The sequence below is a fragment of the Capricornis sumatraensis genome, chromosome 7 (genome assembly GCF_032405125.1).
Source record: "Capricornis sumatraensis isolate serow.1 chromosome 7, serow.2, whole genome shotgun sequence".
NCBI lineage: Eukaryota > Metazoa > Chordata > Mammalia > Artiodactyla > Bovidae > Capricornis > Capricornis sumatraensis.
In genome coordinates, this window is record NC_091075.1 from 80,093,833 (window position 1) to 80,113,051 (window position 19,219).

The window sequence follows — 19,219 nt, forward strand, 5'->3', positions numbered from 1 at the left end:
TCTCAAACTGAGGAAAGTATTGCTGTATAATTAGACCACAGGGAATGCTGCAGAAGGAAACAGCCACCTTCTTCCTTGTCTTTAGGGACTACCTATCATCTCTGAAACATGCTCAGACATTATAATCCTCAAGAGCTAATGCTACAGACATACATATATGCCATATAAATGCTTATTTATAATTGCATATGTTCAAAAATATATTGCTAGCTGATAGTAACTTTAATCAGTATATGACAGTATGGGATTTTATTCACTTAAGTACTGTTCTCTCTGGAGACCCAGTTCTTTAAAATTTGTTGTAAAAGTTCTCATTTAACACTAAAGCCAAGAAACAAGATTGTCCTTTTAATTCTGTAGCTAACTGACTGCCTCAACCACTTCTAATATTTGTTCTTCTAAGAAATGTGAATCTTTCTAATTTTGAAAATGTTTCTTTCTTTGGAGAATGAACAAACAACGAAATCTGGTTATTTAAATGTGTATATTGCAATGGAAATTGTTAAACATTTCATATTATGTATTAGAAATCCAAAGGGTGTATACCCCAGATATTTCTGTTGACATATGAGATTTAGATTTATATCTTAATCTCTTTAAGGATAATGGTAAACATTGGAGAACAAGAGAATCTGTTTGGAGTCTGTTTAACAGAGTGATACCTTACAGCAGAATATAGCAGAGAAACAGTGCTTGTTGAAGGACATTGGAGGTTTACCATTAACCATTTAGAGTTCCTATTGTATACAGGGACTTCCCTGGTGGCTCAGATGGTAAACAATCTTCCTGTAATGCAGAAGACCTGGGCTCGATGCCTGGGTTGGGAAGATCGATTCCCTGCAGAAAGGAATGGCTACCCACTCCTGTATTCTGGCCTAGAGAATTCCATGGACAGAGGGGCCTGGCAGGCTACCCATTCATGGGGTCACAAAATACACATCAACCCAGAACCAGTGCTTCATGTATCATTTTCCTAATGTAGATCTATTATAAATTATGCCCCTGTGTTCTCTGCCTTCTTTTCAATATTTTTTTAATAATTGGAGGATAATTGCTTTACAATGTTATATTTTTTTCTGCCATACAGCAACATGAATCAGTCAAAAGTATAGATATATCCCCTCCTTCTATTCTCTGCCTCCTTGTGTTGTTCCACCACTAGACATTTAATTTCCAAAGCTAGAGTCTTCAACCTTGGTTCCTCCCTCCTTTTAAGTCTTGACATTTCAAGCAATTATCAAGACTTTTCAGTTTTGCCACCTTAAATATATTTTGAATCCACCTATTTCTCCATCTTTGTTATATAATCCCCATGCCTATAGGCCTGTCCTTCACAGATTCATTTTCTATAGAAATGTCAGATTAACCTATATCAAAAATAATGAGAGCTTATTATTGGATGGACAAAAAAGTTCATTCGAGTTTTCCCATACGATGTTATGGAAATCTGAACAAAATTTTTGCCAACCCAGTACTTCCTTGCTTGTAACACATTCTGGGATCTCACTTAACCAAATAGACTGACTCCAGACTCCATTAATAACTAACTGGATAATGTGTGCACAAACAACAATTTTTCAAAGCCTTGCTTTTCTCATATACATATGTATATAATTCTATTAATGTCATTGTGAAGATTATTACAAGATAATGCACATAGAGCACTTTGCACAGTGTTAAACTTGGAGGAAGCGATTGATTCTTGTTAGCTACTCTCTTTATTAACATGTTATACAAAATCTCTGCATTTGAGCCTCTGTTTGCCTCACTGACCTCTTCTGTTGTCAGACTGTGTCCTCTACTCCAAGGACAAAAAGTGGCTTCTACATCTGTAAATAGTTTCAATTTTCTTTCTCTTGTCATCTGTCTGAAATGCCTGCTCTTTTCTTCTAATAATTTCACCAAGGTGACTATTATTCATCTCTTAACACTCAATTCTGATGTCATATCCAGGAAAGCTGCCCTGATATCCACTGTTCTGTCCCATAAGATATCTGTATTTCCTAGGACTGCCAAAATAAAGTACCACAAACTAGGTGCCTTAAAACAATGAAAATTTGTCACTGTTCTGAAAGTCAGATGTGCTAAATGTCATGGATCTGAGGTCCTGGGTAGAATCCCTCCTTGCCTTCCTAGCTTCTGGTGGTAGCCATCAAACTTGGTACTCCTTGGTTTGCAGCCTCATCACTCTAATCTCTGCCTCAGTTATAGTATGATGTTCTACCTGTGTGTCCAAATTTCTCTCTACTGTGATATTGGATTAAAGGCCCACCCTACTCCAGGCTGACCTCATTTTTCCTAGTTGAATCTGCAAGAAGTCTAAGTCCAAATTAGGCCACATTCTTAGGTGCTTGGGGATTAGCACTTAGACACATTTTTTGAAAGACAATTCCACCAACAATAGTGACTCTCATGTGTACTTTCATATCACCTATTATACAGCTGTTTTTGCATTTAACTCATCATGTTTTAATAAACTGCTCATGTTATCTCCTCTAATAGATTTCAAATTCTCTAGAGCATGTGCCAAGACTAATCTCTTTGTGTTCCTAGCACAGCACACATGATAAGCTTTTAATACATGTCAATTAAGTAAGTATATTATTGTTCACTATTTAAAAATAGGTTTTGTGATACAAAAGATTACAAGAGTTGATAATATCACATAATACCTAATAATCTGATTTTTTATTTTCTCATTACTACAAAGAGAAAGAATATAGAAATACCTTGAATCAGAAACAAACAGAATATAGTTCTTTTCCCTGGGACCTCATTGTTAGTGTAGCTTTGGGGAAAATATCTAATTACTTCATGCTTATTTATAAAATATAAATGAAAGAAATTATAACTTACTAATTCATTTTCAGGCATCATACTCTTTTTTTCCCAGAATTGTCAGAGACTTAATCTAATCAGAAAGTAGAGTCTACTTATGAAGAGTGATGTGTCATGTTTAGTTCTTAATCTGAAGGAAATGAAGGACCATAAAAGTCAAGTAAGGATTATGAGAAAAGCTGAGATAAAGCAGCAGTAGTGAAGTCTGGTTAAGAAGGGATACTGGAGATGGGTTGAACACACAGGGAAGGGGCAGATTAAATGTCGCTAAGGACGAGAAAGAAGTTTAGGAAGCAGTGTTCAATGAATTTTTGAACGTGTTATCAAATGGCAGATATCATGACATGGATGTGTGAGTGTGCTCAGTCATTTCTGACTCTTGTGCCTCCATGGACTATAGCGCACCAGACTCCTTTGTCCATGGAATTGTCTCCTTTGTCCAAGAATACTGGATTGTGTTGCCATTTCCTATGCATATGTTAGTTGCTTCCAGTTCCAGTTCCAGCTCAGTCCCTCAGTGGTGTCCAACGCTTTCAACCCCATGAATCGCAGCAAGCAAGGCCTCCCTGTCCATCACCAACTCCCAGAGTTACACAAACTCATGTCCATCGAGTCAGTGATACCATCCAGCCATCTCATCCTCTGTCGTCCCCTTCTCCTCCTGCCCCTAATCCCTCCTAGCGTCAGAGTCTTTTCCAATGAGTCAGCTCTTCGCATGAGGTGGCCAGAGTATTGGAGTTTCAGCTTTAGCGTCATCCTTCCAAAGAACACCCAGGACTGATCTCCTTTAGAATGAACTTATTGGATGTCCTTGCAGTCCAAGGGACTCTCAAGAGCCTTCTCCAACACCACAGTTCAAAGTATCAGTTCTTCGGTGCTCAGCTTTCTTCACAGTCCAACTCTCACATCCATACATGACCACAGGAAAAACCATAGCCTTGACTAGACGGGATTTTGTTGGCAAAGTAATGTCTGCTTTTGAATATGCTATCTAGGTTGGTCATAACTTTCCATCCAAGGAATAAGCATCTTTTAATTTCATGGCTGCAGTCACCATCTGCAGTGATTTTGGAGCCCAAAAATATAAAGTCTGACAGTGTTTCCACTGTTTCCCCATCTATTTGCCGTGAAGTGATGGAACCAGATGCCATGATCTTCGTTTTCTGAATGTTGAGCTTTAAGCCAACTTTTTCACTCTCCTCTTTCACTTTCATCAAGAGGCTTTTTGTTCCTCTTCACTTTCTGCCATAAGGGTGATGTCATCTGCATATCTGAGGTTATTGAGATTTCTCCCTGCAATCTTGATTCCAGCTTGTGCTTCTTCCAGCCCAGCGTTTCTCATGATGTACTCTGCATATAAGTTAAATAAGCAGGGTGACAGTATACAGCCTTGACGTACTCCTTTTCCTATTTAGAAATGCTATCTAGCATCCCGCAATAGGCATGCATTTTAATATATCTAACCAGACTCTGTACCTTAGAATGCATATAGTATATGCTTTCAAAATAAACTTATTATGTTTTAAATTTGAATAAAGACTTATTTTTATGTCCCAATATTTTTGATAGCTGTGCTGAAGGCTTTATAATATTTTTATATGAGATGCTTTTCACTAAAGAAGGAATCTTGAGAGAATGGTATATCTACATGTTTGCTTGTGACAAACCCATCCTCACTATCAAGCACAATTTATTCCCTCTTCTGTAAGTGGCTAGTGCATCAATGGAGCCTGCTTGCCTCTCTAGCCCTCTGATGAAGAACCCTCACTGGGTTAAACCAGTCATGCGGATTCCCTTTGTGCGATTGTTTTAGGTATAGGCCTTTTTTTGATTTTGGCCACTGTTCTTTAAGGGCTGCCTATGGAGTGGCTTTTGGTGTAGAACATCCTTACTCTTAAAATGAGACACAAGGTAGGAATTTTACTTTTTTGGATTTAACTTATTCATGTAAGAACTACAAATACAGTGCCCATTTTAAGACCAAAGGACATAAATCCAATAAAATTTCACAGAATCCAAGTCAGAGCCATGATGTTAAATGTTCAGTGTTAAATCTCTGAATTAATGAACTTGAATCAATTCATCTTCCAAATTTAATATGTGAGATGATACAACCCTTATTTTTAAGCTACTTTAATTTACATTTGCTTTTTTTGTTTATAATAGCCTAAATTATTCTGATAAAAGTAGAAATGTCCTTGCATTTATCTTGTACTTATTGCTTTCTGGAAATACCTTAATTTAAAGCAGGTAGGATGTACGCTATAGAAGAGTCTCTGTCTGAGGTCATGACTGGACCTAATTCAAAAGAGCCAACCCAACCAGGCCAGGTACCAGAAAGGAGAGATAAAGCATCTTAGAGGAGGCTGACCTGTGAGATTTAATGGTCTTCAGAAACTGGCACATGTGGGCTTTCTTTCACAGTTTATTATGCTGCACCATGTATATTATAGTTACACACCATAAAGATGGCTAAAATTATTTTTTTGTGATATAAATATTACTCTTACACTCTTCAAAAAGCCCATGTATGAGGACAGTTAGACATGAAAGTTTATTTCTGCTGTATATTCTCCTTTGGAAGCCTTCTTATATGCATCCTAATGTAGGCATGTACACACATACACACAAAGTTACTCATTCGCTTTTATTTGGCACTTCATTAAAAGCAAATGTGAAGAAATCAAAGACATCTTTCTGAGCTCATGTCGTTCCTTTCATAAGCTTTCATGTTAAGTGATTTCAGGCACGAACATTAGTGAAATACCATTTGCAATTTTCTTTCTCTGGATTTGATTTTATTCCTTTTTATTTTTATCACACATAAATAGTTTGATCTGAAAATATTACACATTGAGAAGACAAAAGACTAAACTGAATTAGTATGACATCTCTAGTCTTAGTCCTGTCATGGCAGCTGGGACGTTCTTGTAGCTTGAGGAAGAGAAGAATGCTTTGCAGCACGCACAGGAAGTGTAATCAATTATGTCCGTTTTTAACTTAAAAAAAAGAAAATCTGTCTGCAAAGTGAACATTGTCTTCAATAAGAAAAATACATACATGCAAATATTATTCCTCTTTTAGAAGAAAACAAGTTACACCTCCATTTACTATACTTTAAGATAATATATTCAGACACACATTGATTTATTTGATTAACCAAACATGCAACTTCAAAAATGTTCAATTCTGATATGCAGCTGCAAGTAGATGGTTAATAAACTAATATAGAGGCAATTCCAATTATTTTTAAATGAGAAGTTTGTCATAATTCTATATATCCATTGTTGTAGCATTTAGCTAGTACTAGAAGATTACAGCTTAGAAATCACTGGCACATAACTCAGAACTGAAATGCTTTTCCAAGCAATGCTTGTGAGCATGTTAATTTTAAATGTACATTTCCATTTATTGTGAATGCATGCTTCTATGAGTTGTATTCATGTCTGACATAGCTAATCATTTTGTTTTTGGAATGGGCTCCATAAATATTCTGTGGATGGTGACTGATGATTATGATAATTTGTTCTAGCAAATATTACCCAGAGATGTGTGGAATATTTGGCGATTGGACTTCCTTGCAAGATTACTGCATTTTCAAACATATTTCTGTATTTTCAGAATATTACTAATATTACTAAGGCAATTTGAAAAAATATTCCCAGTAATAAACCCTTAAGGTTCATAAATTTGTTCATACTATAGTAAGACAATCTGAAAATTTTTCTTTTTTTAAATTGCCACAGCAATAGTTTCGAGCACAGGCAAATAGTATCTTTTTAGTGCAGTAGAAAATTAGTATATTAAATTGAATTTTGTCAAACTAAAACTGTTTACTTAAGTCTGTAAACTTGAAATAGTCATATAATAACACTGATACATGAATTAATACATCAGTTGGATCTCATTAATAATTTCTTAATGTTTGATATTTCACATTTTATAAAGCTTTATTTGTGATATTTTATACTTTATGAAATAAAAAATTGAAACAATGACCTAGTTTCTGTAAAATGCTTTAATAATTGCCTTTGTTGGTCAGGCAAACCTAGCTCATTTTCTCACATCTATTGCAATATGCTTTATCCACTGAAAATCCCATTGTGATCCAAAAAAAAAAAACAAGTATAACATGATGTCTTTTAGCCAAGCTACAATCAAAATGTTTGTTTGTACTGAAACATTATATATGTAAGTGTAGGCCTATGCATCATTTTAATAAATAAAACTGTATATTATGGAAATGTTGAACATCTTAGCTCTACTAAACAGGCTCTACTATAATAACATGCGTCTTCCTGTGTAAGACTTCTATAAAGTGACTGCCACAGGAAGCAATTTCAGTGAGTCTTTTTGCTTAAGTGCTTATGGTAGGCTGTATAATACTGCTTCAATGGTCTTGACATCTTTATTCCCGTAGCCTGTGAATTTTACTTTATATGGATAAAAGATTTTTATGTATGCAACAGTATTAAGACCTTTTGAGGTGGAGGCATCATCCAGGATTATGGATGTGGGCCTTAAATATGATCACAGTGGCCTTATAGTGGGAAGCAAGAAAGTCAAAGAAGGAAGAAGGTAGTGCTGTGTCAGAATCAGTATGAAAAAGGTGATGTGGTGTGGGGCTACAAGCCAAGGAATGAGGGCAAGCCTCTAGAAACTGGAAAAAAAAAGGCAAGAAAACAGATTCTTCTCAGACCCTTTATGGAACTCTGCCAACACCTTTGTCTTAGTCATAGAAGACTATTTTGGACTTCTACTGCCAGACCTATTTTGTGGTAATTCATTCCAGAAGCAACAAGAAAACAAACACAGTATCCTAGTTTCTGTGGTCCTCCTTACTCCTCATTTTGGTTGTTTTTACTTGCTTGTGTCATATCACATTTGTAATGTAAAGAATGTGAAATAAAATATAAAAATATAAAATATGAGTGACGGGGTTAAAGAATTACCTTGTGAATCATAGAACTTGATTTAACTTCATTGTTACAGTGTCTTCTGTAAGACATTACAATACTTTTGGTTATGGTTTAGAATCAATGTTCTCAAAAATATAAACAGCAAATAAGAATCTTATCACTTTTGTTGCTCTTTTTAAATTGTCACTTAAAGTGTATGTAAACAACTTTGGCAGATTCTTTTGTTAATTTTAGCTGTAAAGCTAAACCATAAGAATTAGAGAATTTTTAAAAATATTGATTTATTTTTCTCTGATCATTTAGTTATCATACTAATTGAGACCTGCATGATTCCTTTATGATACATATATTCATATTCTACCAAAAGATAGTTGCCTTATTCTTCCTAAGCAAGTCCAAACTGAATGATGTATTTGTAGGTCTCAGAGCAATGGACAGTGAAACATAGGGAAAGTAGCGTCTTAAGGAAAAGATAATTATTCTGATTATGGACATTGAGCAAAATGTTATTGATATTCATTGATGAATTCATTTTTTGTATATCACTACAGCCCATCCTGAGAATTAAAAATTGCTAGTAACCCTGTTGTTGTTAAGTCAGCAAGTTGTGTCTGACCCTGCAACTCTGTGGACTATACCATGCCAGGCTCCTCTGTCCATGAAATTTCCCAGGCAAGAATACTGGTTTGGGTTGCCATTTTCTTCTTTGAGGGATCTTCCCAGATCAGAGATCAAACCTATGTCTTCTGCATTGATAGGCAGATTCTTTATCACTGAGCCAGCAGGGAAATCCTGATTACCTAAACCATTTTCAGATTTTTAACACTAATGTAGCCTGAGGATAGTACCTTGCTTTTTGCATAAATTATATGTGCTTAGTCTCTCTGTCATGTTCAAATCTTTGCAACCCCATGGACTGTAGCCCACCATACTCCTCTCTCCATGGACTTTTTTTAGGCAAGAATACTGGAATGGGTTGCCATTTTCTACTCCAGGGGATCTTCCAAACACAGGAATTGAACCCACATTTCTTAAATAGATCTAAAACATTTTACTTTTAGAACAGAATTCCTTACTCATATATGGCTCAGATATTGATGTGCCATATTTTAGATACTGTATTACTTGGGTATACTCAGTGTATGTGTTTCTTATCAGTCATGTGATAAATACTAACATAAATTCATATGGCTAATTTTGCTAGCAAAAGATACAAAGTACCTATTTTTTAACATGATCATATCTTATAATTCCAATGATTTTAAATAGAATTTTATATATTTGCATGACTAAAGAATTAATTGAGAAGTTTCTGAACATTTGTTGGATTGGATTTTTTGTACACACTAATTTAAGAGCATAATAAAAATATGTAATTGGGTTTATTAATGGAGAACCCTATGTGTCACAGTCCCAGTGTATAAATACAATAATACTTTATTTAAATTTTTTGGTTTTATCATAGTAAAATACTAGAGCCATGGAACCAACCAATATAATCTTTATATGTCTATAAGAATGTTTTGAAATACAGTTATGTTTAGTATTCATTTGATATTCTTCATCTATAAGTATTTTAACTAAATAGCAGCTAATGGGATGATAATTTTTACCTAGATATGGAAGTTAAAACAACTGTCACTTTATTAAATTCAGCGAAAAGAGGCTGATTGTTTTCTATATAATTAGAACTTATGGAATAGATAATATGTGCATAAACATAGCAATTTTATTTTTATTATTTTCTGCAATACATTATGGTGAAATTTTGCCCAATATTACTTTTTCATTATCATACTTAACTTTTTTTTTCTTATACTGCTATGAATAATATTAGAATGAATGTTAGCAACAAATGATTCTATATCTAATTTATAATCCTGTAATTATGTATATCTTCCCTGACAATCATCATAAGACATCTACGTTAAGCAATATTACCTTAAAATTACTACTAATATTGCTTTAAAATTAGTACTAATAACCAATCCTATTAAACATATTATATAATATTTTAAACTTTTATCAATAGGAAGCAACTGTGCTTAGTTTGAATCTTTGTATATGGATTGAATTAAAATGGCCTGTTTTTATCCTTTTTCTTTTTTTATGTCATATATAAGTAAATCTTATATAATATGATAATATATATACTTAAATATATATATATATATATATATATATATGTAAGTCTTATCACTCCTTCTAACTTATGTTCAGCAATTCATCTTTCTGATTGCTTCATTCCAATTTGAATTGAGAGGGCCTCGTTATGTCATGTTAATTTAAATTCATAACATCCTTCGAATGCCTGATTCACACCATATCTGAATGAAAACTGGGCAAGTTATATATTTCACAGCAAGTCTACCTCATCAGATCATCATCAGTTCAGTTCATTTCAGTCACTCAGTCGTGTCCGACTCTTTGCGACCACATGAATCGCAGCACACCAGGCCTCCCTGTCCATCACCAGGTGCCTGAGTCTATCCAAACCCATGTCCATTGAGTCGGTGATGCCATCCAACCATCTCATCTTCTATTGTCCCCTTCTCCTCTTGCCCTCCATCTTTCCCAGCATCAGGGTTTTTTCAAATGAGTTAGCTCTTTGCATCAGATGGCCAAAGTATTGGAGTTTCAGCTTCAACATCAATCTTTCCAATGAACACCCAGGACTGATCTCCTTTAGAATGGACTGGTTAGATCTCCTTGCAGTCCAAGGGACTCTCAAGAGTCTTCTCCAACACCACAGTTCAAAAGCATCAATTCTTTGGCGCTTAGCTTTCTTCACAGTCCAACTCTCACATCCATACATGACCACTGGAAAAACCATAGCCTTGACTAGACAGACCTTTGTTGACTAAGTAATGTCTCTGCTTTTGAATATGCTATTTAGGTTGGTCATAACTTTCCTTCCAAGGAGTAAGCGTCTTTTAATGTCATGGCTGCAAAGACCATCTGCAGTGATTTTGGAGCCCCCCAAAATAAAGTCAGCCACTGTTTCCCCATCTATTTGCCATGAAGTGATGGGACTAGATGCCATGATCTTAGTTTTCTGAATATTGAGCTTTACGCCAACTTTTTCACTCTCCTCTTTCACTTTCATCAAGAGGCTATTTAGTTCTTCATTTTCTGCCATAAGGGTGGTGTCATCTGAACATCTGAGTGTATTGATATTTCTCTTGGCAATCTTGATTCCAGCTTGTGCTTCTTCCAGCCCAGTGTTTCTCATGATATACTCAGCATATAAGTTAAATAAGCAAGGTGACAATATACAGCCTTAATGTACTCCTTTTCCTATTTGGAACCAGTCTGTTGTTCCATGTCCAGTTCTAACTGTTGCTTCCTTACCTGCATACAGGTTTCTCAGGAGCCAGGTCATAATAGTACTCCCCAAAACCTATAAGAGTGAATTACTTAGTTTCCCAGAGTGCCATGAAATATATGACACACTCACACAAGGCAAAGAGATCATGGTTTTCAGGTCACCATTCTGGAGTCCAGTGCCTATTGTTCAATTAAGAGAGTCTGAAAAGTTATTTCACATCACCACACCTATTCCCTCTGCTATGAAATTGGGACTAGTAATATTCATCTCAAAAAGAAGCGGCAAGTAAGAAATGCATGAATGTGCTTGATTAAAGAGTTACTGTAAATCTCAAGCTTTTTGTATGCTGGCAAATGTAATTTGCACACAAATAATTTATTTGGCTCAGCTGTAAGGAATCCACCTACCAATGGAAGAGACATGGGTTCAATCCCAGTGTCAAGAAGACCCCTTAGAGAAGGAAATGGCAACCTACTCCAGTAATCTTGCCTGGGAAATCCCATGAACAGAGGAGCCTTGCAGGCTGCAGCCCATGGTGTTGCAAAAGAGTCAGAAATGACTTAGCAACTAAATGACAATAGCTATTTATTTGGCCTACTGTAAAAAGAAATGTAAATCTGCTTTTTTCCTATTTCTACTCTCAATCCAAAGAATTTATGTGCTTTTCTGTGTGTCAGCTTTTTCTGTGTTGTAGGTTTATCTCAAAAGATTCAGTCTATCTAGAATGAAGTGTTACCAACCCATGCCAAAACAAATGACTAATGATAATAATGAGGATAGCAACAGTAATTAATAGTATATCTTGTGCATTTGTATGATACTTTACAGAGTTTTAATACAGTTTTATAAACAAATTAACTTTATGAGGTAGTAAAATAATTTGGCCTCCATGTTATATATGTAAAGACTGAAACTACACAATATTTCTTTGAGAGTTCTACCAGATATTTGTTATTGTCACCTGCTTTTTAATTCAAATGCTTTATTTGAAAATTGTCTATTGTTGATATAGAAAAACTTTATTGCCTAAAGTTTCTGATAAAAAATGTTGAAATTTTTTTCAAATACTGAAGCCTTAATTCTATTATAAGATAATGGCATTTTTTCCTGTGAATATTAGTAGATTTGATTGCATTTGACTATATTTTATAATCTTTTCTCATCCTTTATTGTGAGTTTTAAGAATATCTTTGATATCAGAGATATTGAAAATCATTTTTAAATGTATACTTGAATTAAAATGAAATTAAAAAACTGAATGTAAAACACATCAGAACATTCAATTATTTTATTTTGCTTTTATCATCAAAAGTAGAATAAATTTAGTTATGACAACTTTGATATAATTGTAAAAGTTTTCTTACTGGTATATATTATTCAATAATCTTTAATATATTAATTTAATTTTAATTCACAGTGACTGAAATCATAATAGAGAAATAAGAGGATAGACTTTAATCTGCAGCTTTAGAAATGTAGATAGTTTTTAAACAATCTGTAATATATCTGATACAGAAATAATATTCTAGAAGTTGTCTACCTTTTTATTTCTAAAGATCTTAATTTATGAAAAGCATTTGATTAAGGAAAAGTAATAAAATATAACCTATTGAAAATACTGTAAAGCATTGTTTTCTATAGAATAATGATGACAATAACTGCAATATTATTTATGTAGCATGGTTTGGTTTATATACCTCTTCAAACACATGTCTCATCATTTAGAAGCCTTTCTTGATTCTTCTTTGGTTACCCTTATATACGATATTTGGGACTCATGACAGCATCTAATGTTTATAATAAATGTGGCTTGCTGCCGGGGTCCAGCCCCGGTGGATCCAGGGAATTCGAAGAGGGGACGGCGTTGGCGAGGAAAGACTTATTTATTTATTAATATAAGATTAGATTAGGAAGAAATAGTGTAGTAGGAAAATTTAGTGGAGAAAAGAGGCTGAATAACTTAGTATATGTGGAAAGCCAATAAAGTTCCAGACAAGGAACTTGCACCATCAGTATCGGAGAGTGCCCCGCCTTGGGCTCTCTTATGGATCTTAGAAGCCGGGACAAGTAAGTAAACATGGTGAGCCTCCCCGCTCCAAATGGGAATTCAGCCAGAAAAAGAAAAGAACGACATGGGGAAGCCCAGCATCGGTGCAAGACTCCAAAAACTATTTTTTAAAATCAGCTTATATACCCCAAGTTGTACATAATGGAATATGCAGAGTTATGCAGGGGCAGCAGTCCTGACCCTCATTGAGACAAGGCTTTCTTTTTGCATACCCTCTGGTATACAAAAGGTCTCAGGTGGTTTACATTATCTTCTGGCCAAGAGGCTTGTTAACATTTTTATGGCTCTCTTCCTGGATTAGTGTCTGTCAAGCAGAAAAGTCCTTTTCCCTAGAAGTGTTTTTCTTTACTCTGCATCACCCTCAAAGTACTAAATAAAGTTACATTCCTGTAGAACAAAGGTGCAGTGTGTTATAACAAAGAAAGTACTTAACTCAAAGATCTAATGTTGCTAACACCAGGTCTACTACCTGTTTTTCTATATACCAACTATATCTAAAAATAGAGGATATGAAAATTTGGCAGCAAGTATTGGCTCAACAAATGAAACCTTTAATCAGTGCTATTCTAATGATTTTGACTCCTCAGAAGCCCCTACATTCCTAGGATGTTTTAAGCTTCCTTTGCCTCCCACAGTCAGAAGGCCTCAAACAATCACATGCACAGCTGTATGAGTCCTGCAGGCAGGCTAAAAAGCCATCAGAGGGGTTTTTGGATTGAAACACTCATATTATGCCCAGGAGATTTATTATCTAAAAGCTCTAATTTTTTCCAGAAAAAGGTGGTGGAGGGACAGTCCCCTGTTAATGACAGAAGAGTAGGTGGAAAGCATAACACAGTAAAGCAGGCAGATTCTGGTCTTGGGGGGGGTGGATGCTCAGGAATTTCCAGGGGGAATCCCTGAAGCCGAACACATCCTTGCGTTTTGTCAGGCTTCCTTCCGCATGACCTTGTCACGGGTGGGATTCCTCATGCTGGCTCCCAGCAGCTTGCTTCAGTTTTCCTATGTATACATTAATAATTAGTATTTTTGTTAATTAAATAGTATATGATATGCAGAATGATCAGTTCACATGTTTAGATAGTAAGATGGGTGGATGTAAATAATATGCATATATTTTAATATCTGCATATACAATTATAACCATGTGAAATTATTTTTGATTCAAGACAGTTTTCTTAGAAACAAACTGTCATAATTGCAAATTTTAACCTTTATGCCCTACTCATAAATAACTAGTAATTTGGTTTGCTGGTATCAAACATTGATTGTTTAAACAATATACATTTGAAATTGTCCACTTGTATCTGAAAATTATAAAAATAGCACAAATTCAAAATTAATTTCATTACTATAAAGCTGTCGTAATTAGGAAATAGGTTGATAATAGGAAGTAAAACAATAGGCCAAGAAATAAAACATTATATTTATATATAGGGAGAGTGAAAAAGTTGGCTTAAAGCTCAACATTCAGAAAACGAAGATCATGGCATCTGGTCCCATCACTTCATGGCAAATAGATGGGCAAACAGTGGAAACAGTGGCAGACTTTTACTTTTCTGGGCTCCCAAATCACTGCAGATGGTGACTGCAGCCATGAAATTAAAAGACGCTTACTCCTTGGAAGGAAAGTTATGACCAACTTAAATAGCATATTCAAAAGCAGAGACATTGCTTTGCCAACAAAGGTCTGTCTAGTCAAGGCTATGGTTTTTCCAGTGGTCATGTATGGATGTGAGAGTTGGACTGTGAAGAAAGCTAAGCGCCAAAGAATTGATGCTTGTGAACTGTGGTGTTGGAGAAGACTGTTGAGAGTCCCTGGAGAAGGCTGTTGAGAGTCCCTTGGACTGCAAGGAGATCCAACCAGTCTATCCTAAAGAGATCAGTCCTGAGTGTTCATTGGAAGGACTGATGCTAAAGCCGAAACTCCAATACTTTGGCCACCTCATGCAAAGAGTTGTCTCATTGGAAAAGACCCTGATGCTGGGAGGGTTGGAGGCAGTAGGAGAAGGGGATGACAGAGGATGAGATGGCTGGATGACATCATGAACTCGATGGACATGAGTTTGAGTGAACTCCGGGAGTTGGTGATTTACAGGGAGGCCTGGTGTGCTGCATTTCATGGGGTTGCGAAGAGTTGGACACGACTGAGCAACTGAACTGAACTGAATATAATATATGTAATATTTATTTCAATCTTATAATTACTTGAGATTAACAATAGTATTTTATTTATAGAATATTTAAATATAATCTTGTTTTCATCACGTATATTTTCATTTTTCATTATTTCTACTTTGAATTCATTCCTGATAATAGCTGATTTTTCTGTAATGATCTGGATATAACTGAGTTTATATAGCTGCTCATTGTATAAAATCCTAACACAGATTTAGGATTTTATCTTTTCAAGGTATGATGTTAAAATTGTATTTCTTAACTGCAAAAAAAAGTCATATCTTTTAAGACAACTTTCTCAAAGGGTTTTTGTGTGTAATAGGAAAGTACTGCTGATTTAAAGAAATGTTAATACACTAAAATACTTGCACCACCTATTTTCTATGTATGTTGGTGACAGACACATTTATGTTAATGTTATTATACAATTGTTTGATAATCATTCTTAGACCTAAATCTATGCAAGAGAATTTTATAGTATGTTGACCATCAGAATTAGCTATTATTCTAATAAACTGCCTGATGAGCATGGAATATTGGCCTTTATTACTCTTTCACTGACAATACAAAATATATTTTTAAGTTTAAGACATTCACTAATAAATCTGTTTTAATTTAGGTAATAAATAAAAACCTCATTATGCCTGACAAATGGTAGCCTCAAGTAAACTCAACCATTTTTAGTATAAATCAAAATGAGTTCTGCCCTAAATGCTCCTTATCCAGCTAGTATCCTAGCAAGGATTCAGAGGTATAGGTCATGCAAGGAAATGAAACATATTATTAAGAAAATAATTTAAAAAATAGTAATAATAAAGAAAGAAAGAAACAGAGAGAAAAAATCTAGCTTGAGATATATTTCTGAGAAGAGTAAGATGAGAACATAAAGCAAACGACAGTGAGAATTTCTCATACTGTGTGCTTAGCAATACTCTTTTGGGTAGGAGAAGTCATATATATATATATATTAATAGGAATGTTTACTTATTGATAAATTATTGAGTCTAAAAAGATTTTGAGTGAAATTTGCTAGAATGAGGCTGCTCTGAAATTGACTGTCTTTTTCAGAGCCAAAATCATTTTCATTATATATATATTTACCCATGAGTAAATCTAGGTAGTTTGAGCATTCTTTGGCATTGCCTTTCTTTGGGATTGGAATGAAAACTGACCTTTTCCAGTCCTGTGGCCACTGCTGAGTTCTCCAAATTTGCTGGCATATTGAGTGCAGCACTTTCACAGCATCATCTTTCAGGATTTGAAATAGCTCAACTGGAATTCCATCACCTCCATGAGATTTGTTCAAACTACCACATGACTGAGCAACTGAACTGAACTGAAATCTAGGTAACCCAGATCTGTTTAGCCCAAAGCCACAAAAGATGCCTAATTTGTTTTTCTACTTCATTAGTAATGTCTGATCTTTCTCTTTGGTAATCTTCAGTTCAGTTCAGTCGCTCAGTCGTGTCTGACTCTTTGCAACCCCATTAACCACAGCACACCAGGCCTCCCTGTCCATCACCAACTCCCAGAGTTCACTCAGACTCACGTCCATCAAGTCAGTGATGCCATCCAGCCATCTCATCCTCTGCCGTCCCCTTCTCCTCCTGTTCCCAATCCCTCCCAGCATCAGAGTCTTTTCCAATAAGTCAACTCTTAGATGCTGACATTTGTGAATAGCAATCTGCAACATTAATGTCATTATTTGGCTGATCATGAGGAATATAAGAGGACATTCTTAAAAGTAGTCTTACTTATGGGATTATGTATTTTTATACTAATTTATATAAATTAAATTCTTAGATTTTGATATTTAAATATTAACATTTTAGTGAGTTTATTTTTTAGGTGTAGCTAAAAGTGTTTCAAAAACATATGTTCACTGCCTATAAAAGTGATATGATAATCAGTGAATGTATTTTACTACTGCCTAATAAAGTTCTGTGGTTCTATTTTCTTAATTATTATTATTTATTTATATAATGAGAGTATTTTCCTACCAAATAGTCCTGTCTTCACATTGACAATATCCTATGGGCCAGTTAATGTTGCTTAAGCTGTGTTTTAACTTCTAACTCAATATTGTGCTGTGCTCAGTCTAATATTCAATTAGTTACTATGAATAAACTGAATGAATTTTTTAATGTCTAGCTTTTTAAAGTATACTATAGACATTACCTTAGTAAACCTAAAACCCTGAATTACCCAAAACCTTGCTTAAATCTTTGTAATTAGAAAGTATTTATCAGATAAATTTTGTATTTATGTCAATAATTACTTAACTATATAGACACTTATTATTTTTTCTTTTCCTTTGACTTTAGGTGCAATAACAGAACCCAGTGTGCAGTGGTGGCAGGTCCTGATGTTTTTCCAGACCCTTGTCCAGGAACCTATAAATACCTTGAAGTGCAGTATGAATGTGTTCCTTACAGTATGTATATTCTTATACTTCTTTTAAAAAAGGAAAGATATTAAGCATTGCTTTGCATGCACTGACAACATATTCTCTATAAAACATAAAAATAATCACATAAATTATATTAAAAACTGGATAATTTTGATTTTTCAAGGTCATACATTATCTTCACACTTGGACTAATTAGATGTTGCCTGCATGATCTTGCAGCATTTAATTTTGACTATATTTTTCTATATATCAATCAGTACTTATTCTAAAACTCTTTTCTTAATGTAAGAATATAAAATATTTAGGAAAAAGGATGAATGAATGATATGTCAGTACTATATCCCTCTAATTCCAACAAGCAGCAGTAAAAGTGAATAATATGCTTGTATATAGGGTAGCATAGAAATTGATACATTTTCAGTTGGATAGAAGCAATTAAATCTAAGCTTCCTCTGCTGCCAACATATTGAGAATTAAAACTATTCATTCAGAGGGAACAGGCTGGGTAGAAAATGCAAGAATTACATGAACTAAAGCACTCTTTAGAATGCATCTTTTATACTCTCAAGAAGTTAGTCTTTACAAACCTTATGTCAGAAAAAATATATACCAAGAACTTATTTTTTTCCTTCAGGAATAATAAAAAGCCAAACATTCAAAAATGAATTATTTTTGTTCCTTTTTTTTAATTCAAAGTTAGAATCACCATCTCAAGAGAAAAAATTTTGATCTAACTAGTTAATTATTCATGGAATACCTTAGTGAAGAGCACTTAGGAAATCCTGTATTCTCATACTAAATATGCAGCTCATCCTAGAAGTAGAAAACTCCTGGGATCAAAAACAAATCCCAGGTTCCAATATCCTGTGACATCTCAGAAGAAACGAACTGTCTGGGGATCAGCAAGTATACTGTGCTGAGAGATATTTCTGGGCTTCACTCATTTCTCTTTATTTAAAAAGCAGTGCATTGCTTATGAGCTGTAAGTGTGTATACTCTGATAATAGAGAGAAATTTGGCCAGCAAGAAATGGATTTAAATGTAAAAGTAATAGTGAAAGCAATCAGGAGAAAATTCCATTGTTTATTTATTTAAGATGTGATTGATTAGAAATATATCTAGTGAAGTTTTAGAGGCTAACTTTACTATACAGAAGCATAAGTGTATAAGTGAAAGTGAAGTCGCTCAGTTGTGTCCGACTCTTTGCGACCCTGTGGGCTATAGCCCACCAGGCTCCTCCATCCATGGGATTCTCCAGGCAAGAATACTGGAGTGGGTTGCCATTTCCTTCTCCAGGGGATCTTCCCGACCCAGGGATCGAACCCAGGTCTCCTGCAATGCAGGCAGACGCTTTAACCTCTGAGCCATCAGGGAAGCCCATAAGTGTATAGGTTTTATTGAAATCCCAGTTGAGGTTCCCCTTCTTATATTGTTATCTCCAGAGACTGACCATTGTATAAAAATATAAAGCTAAATGA

At 34.8% G+C, this 19,219-nt stretch overlaps 1 protein-coding gene across 18 annotated transcripts in view; it reads left to right on the forward strand.

Annotated features, from left to right (window-relative positions):
• Positions 1-19,219, forward strand: part of ADGRL3 (adhesion G protein-coupled receptor L3) — a 572,691-nt gene that overhangs the window by 171,296 nt on the left and 382,176 nt on the right. For 17 of the 18 annotated variants that reach the window (XM_068975496.1, XM_068975495.1, XM_068975497.1 and 14 more), the window contains one exon: positions 17,656-17,765. The exons of the other annotated variant lie outside the window; for it this stretch is intronic. In XM_068975496.1, the coding sequence (XP_068831597.1) occupies positions 17,656-17,765 (110 nt within the window). The remainder of the gene's footprint in view (positions 1-17,655; positions 17,766-19,219) is intronic. 18 annotated transcript variants of the gene reach the window in all.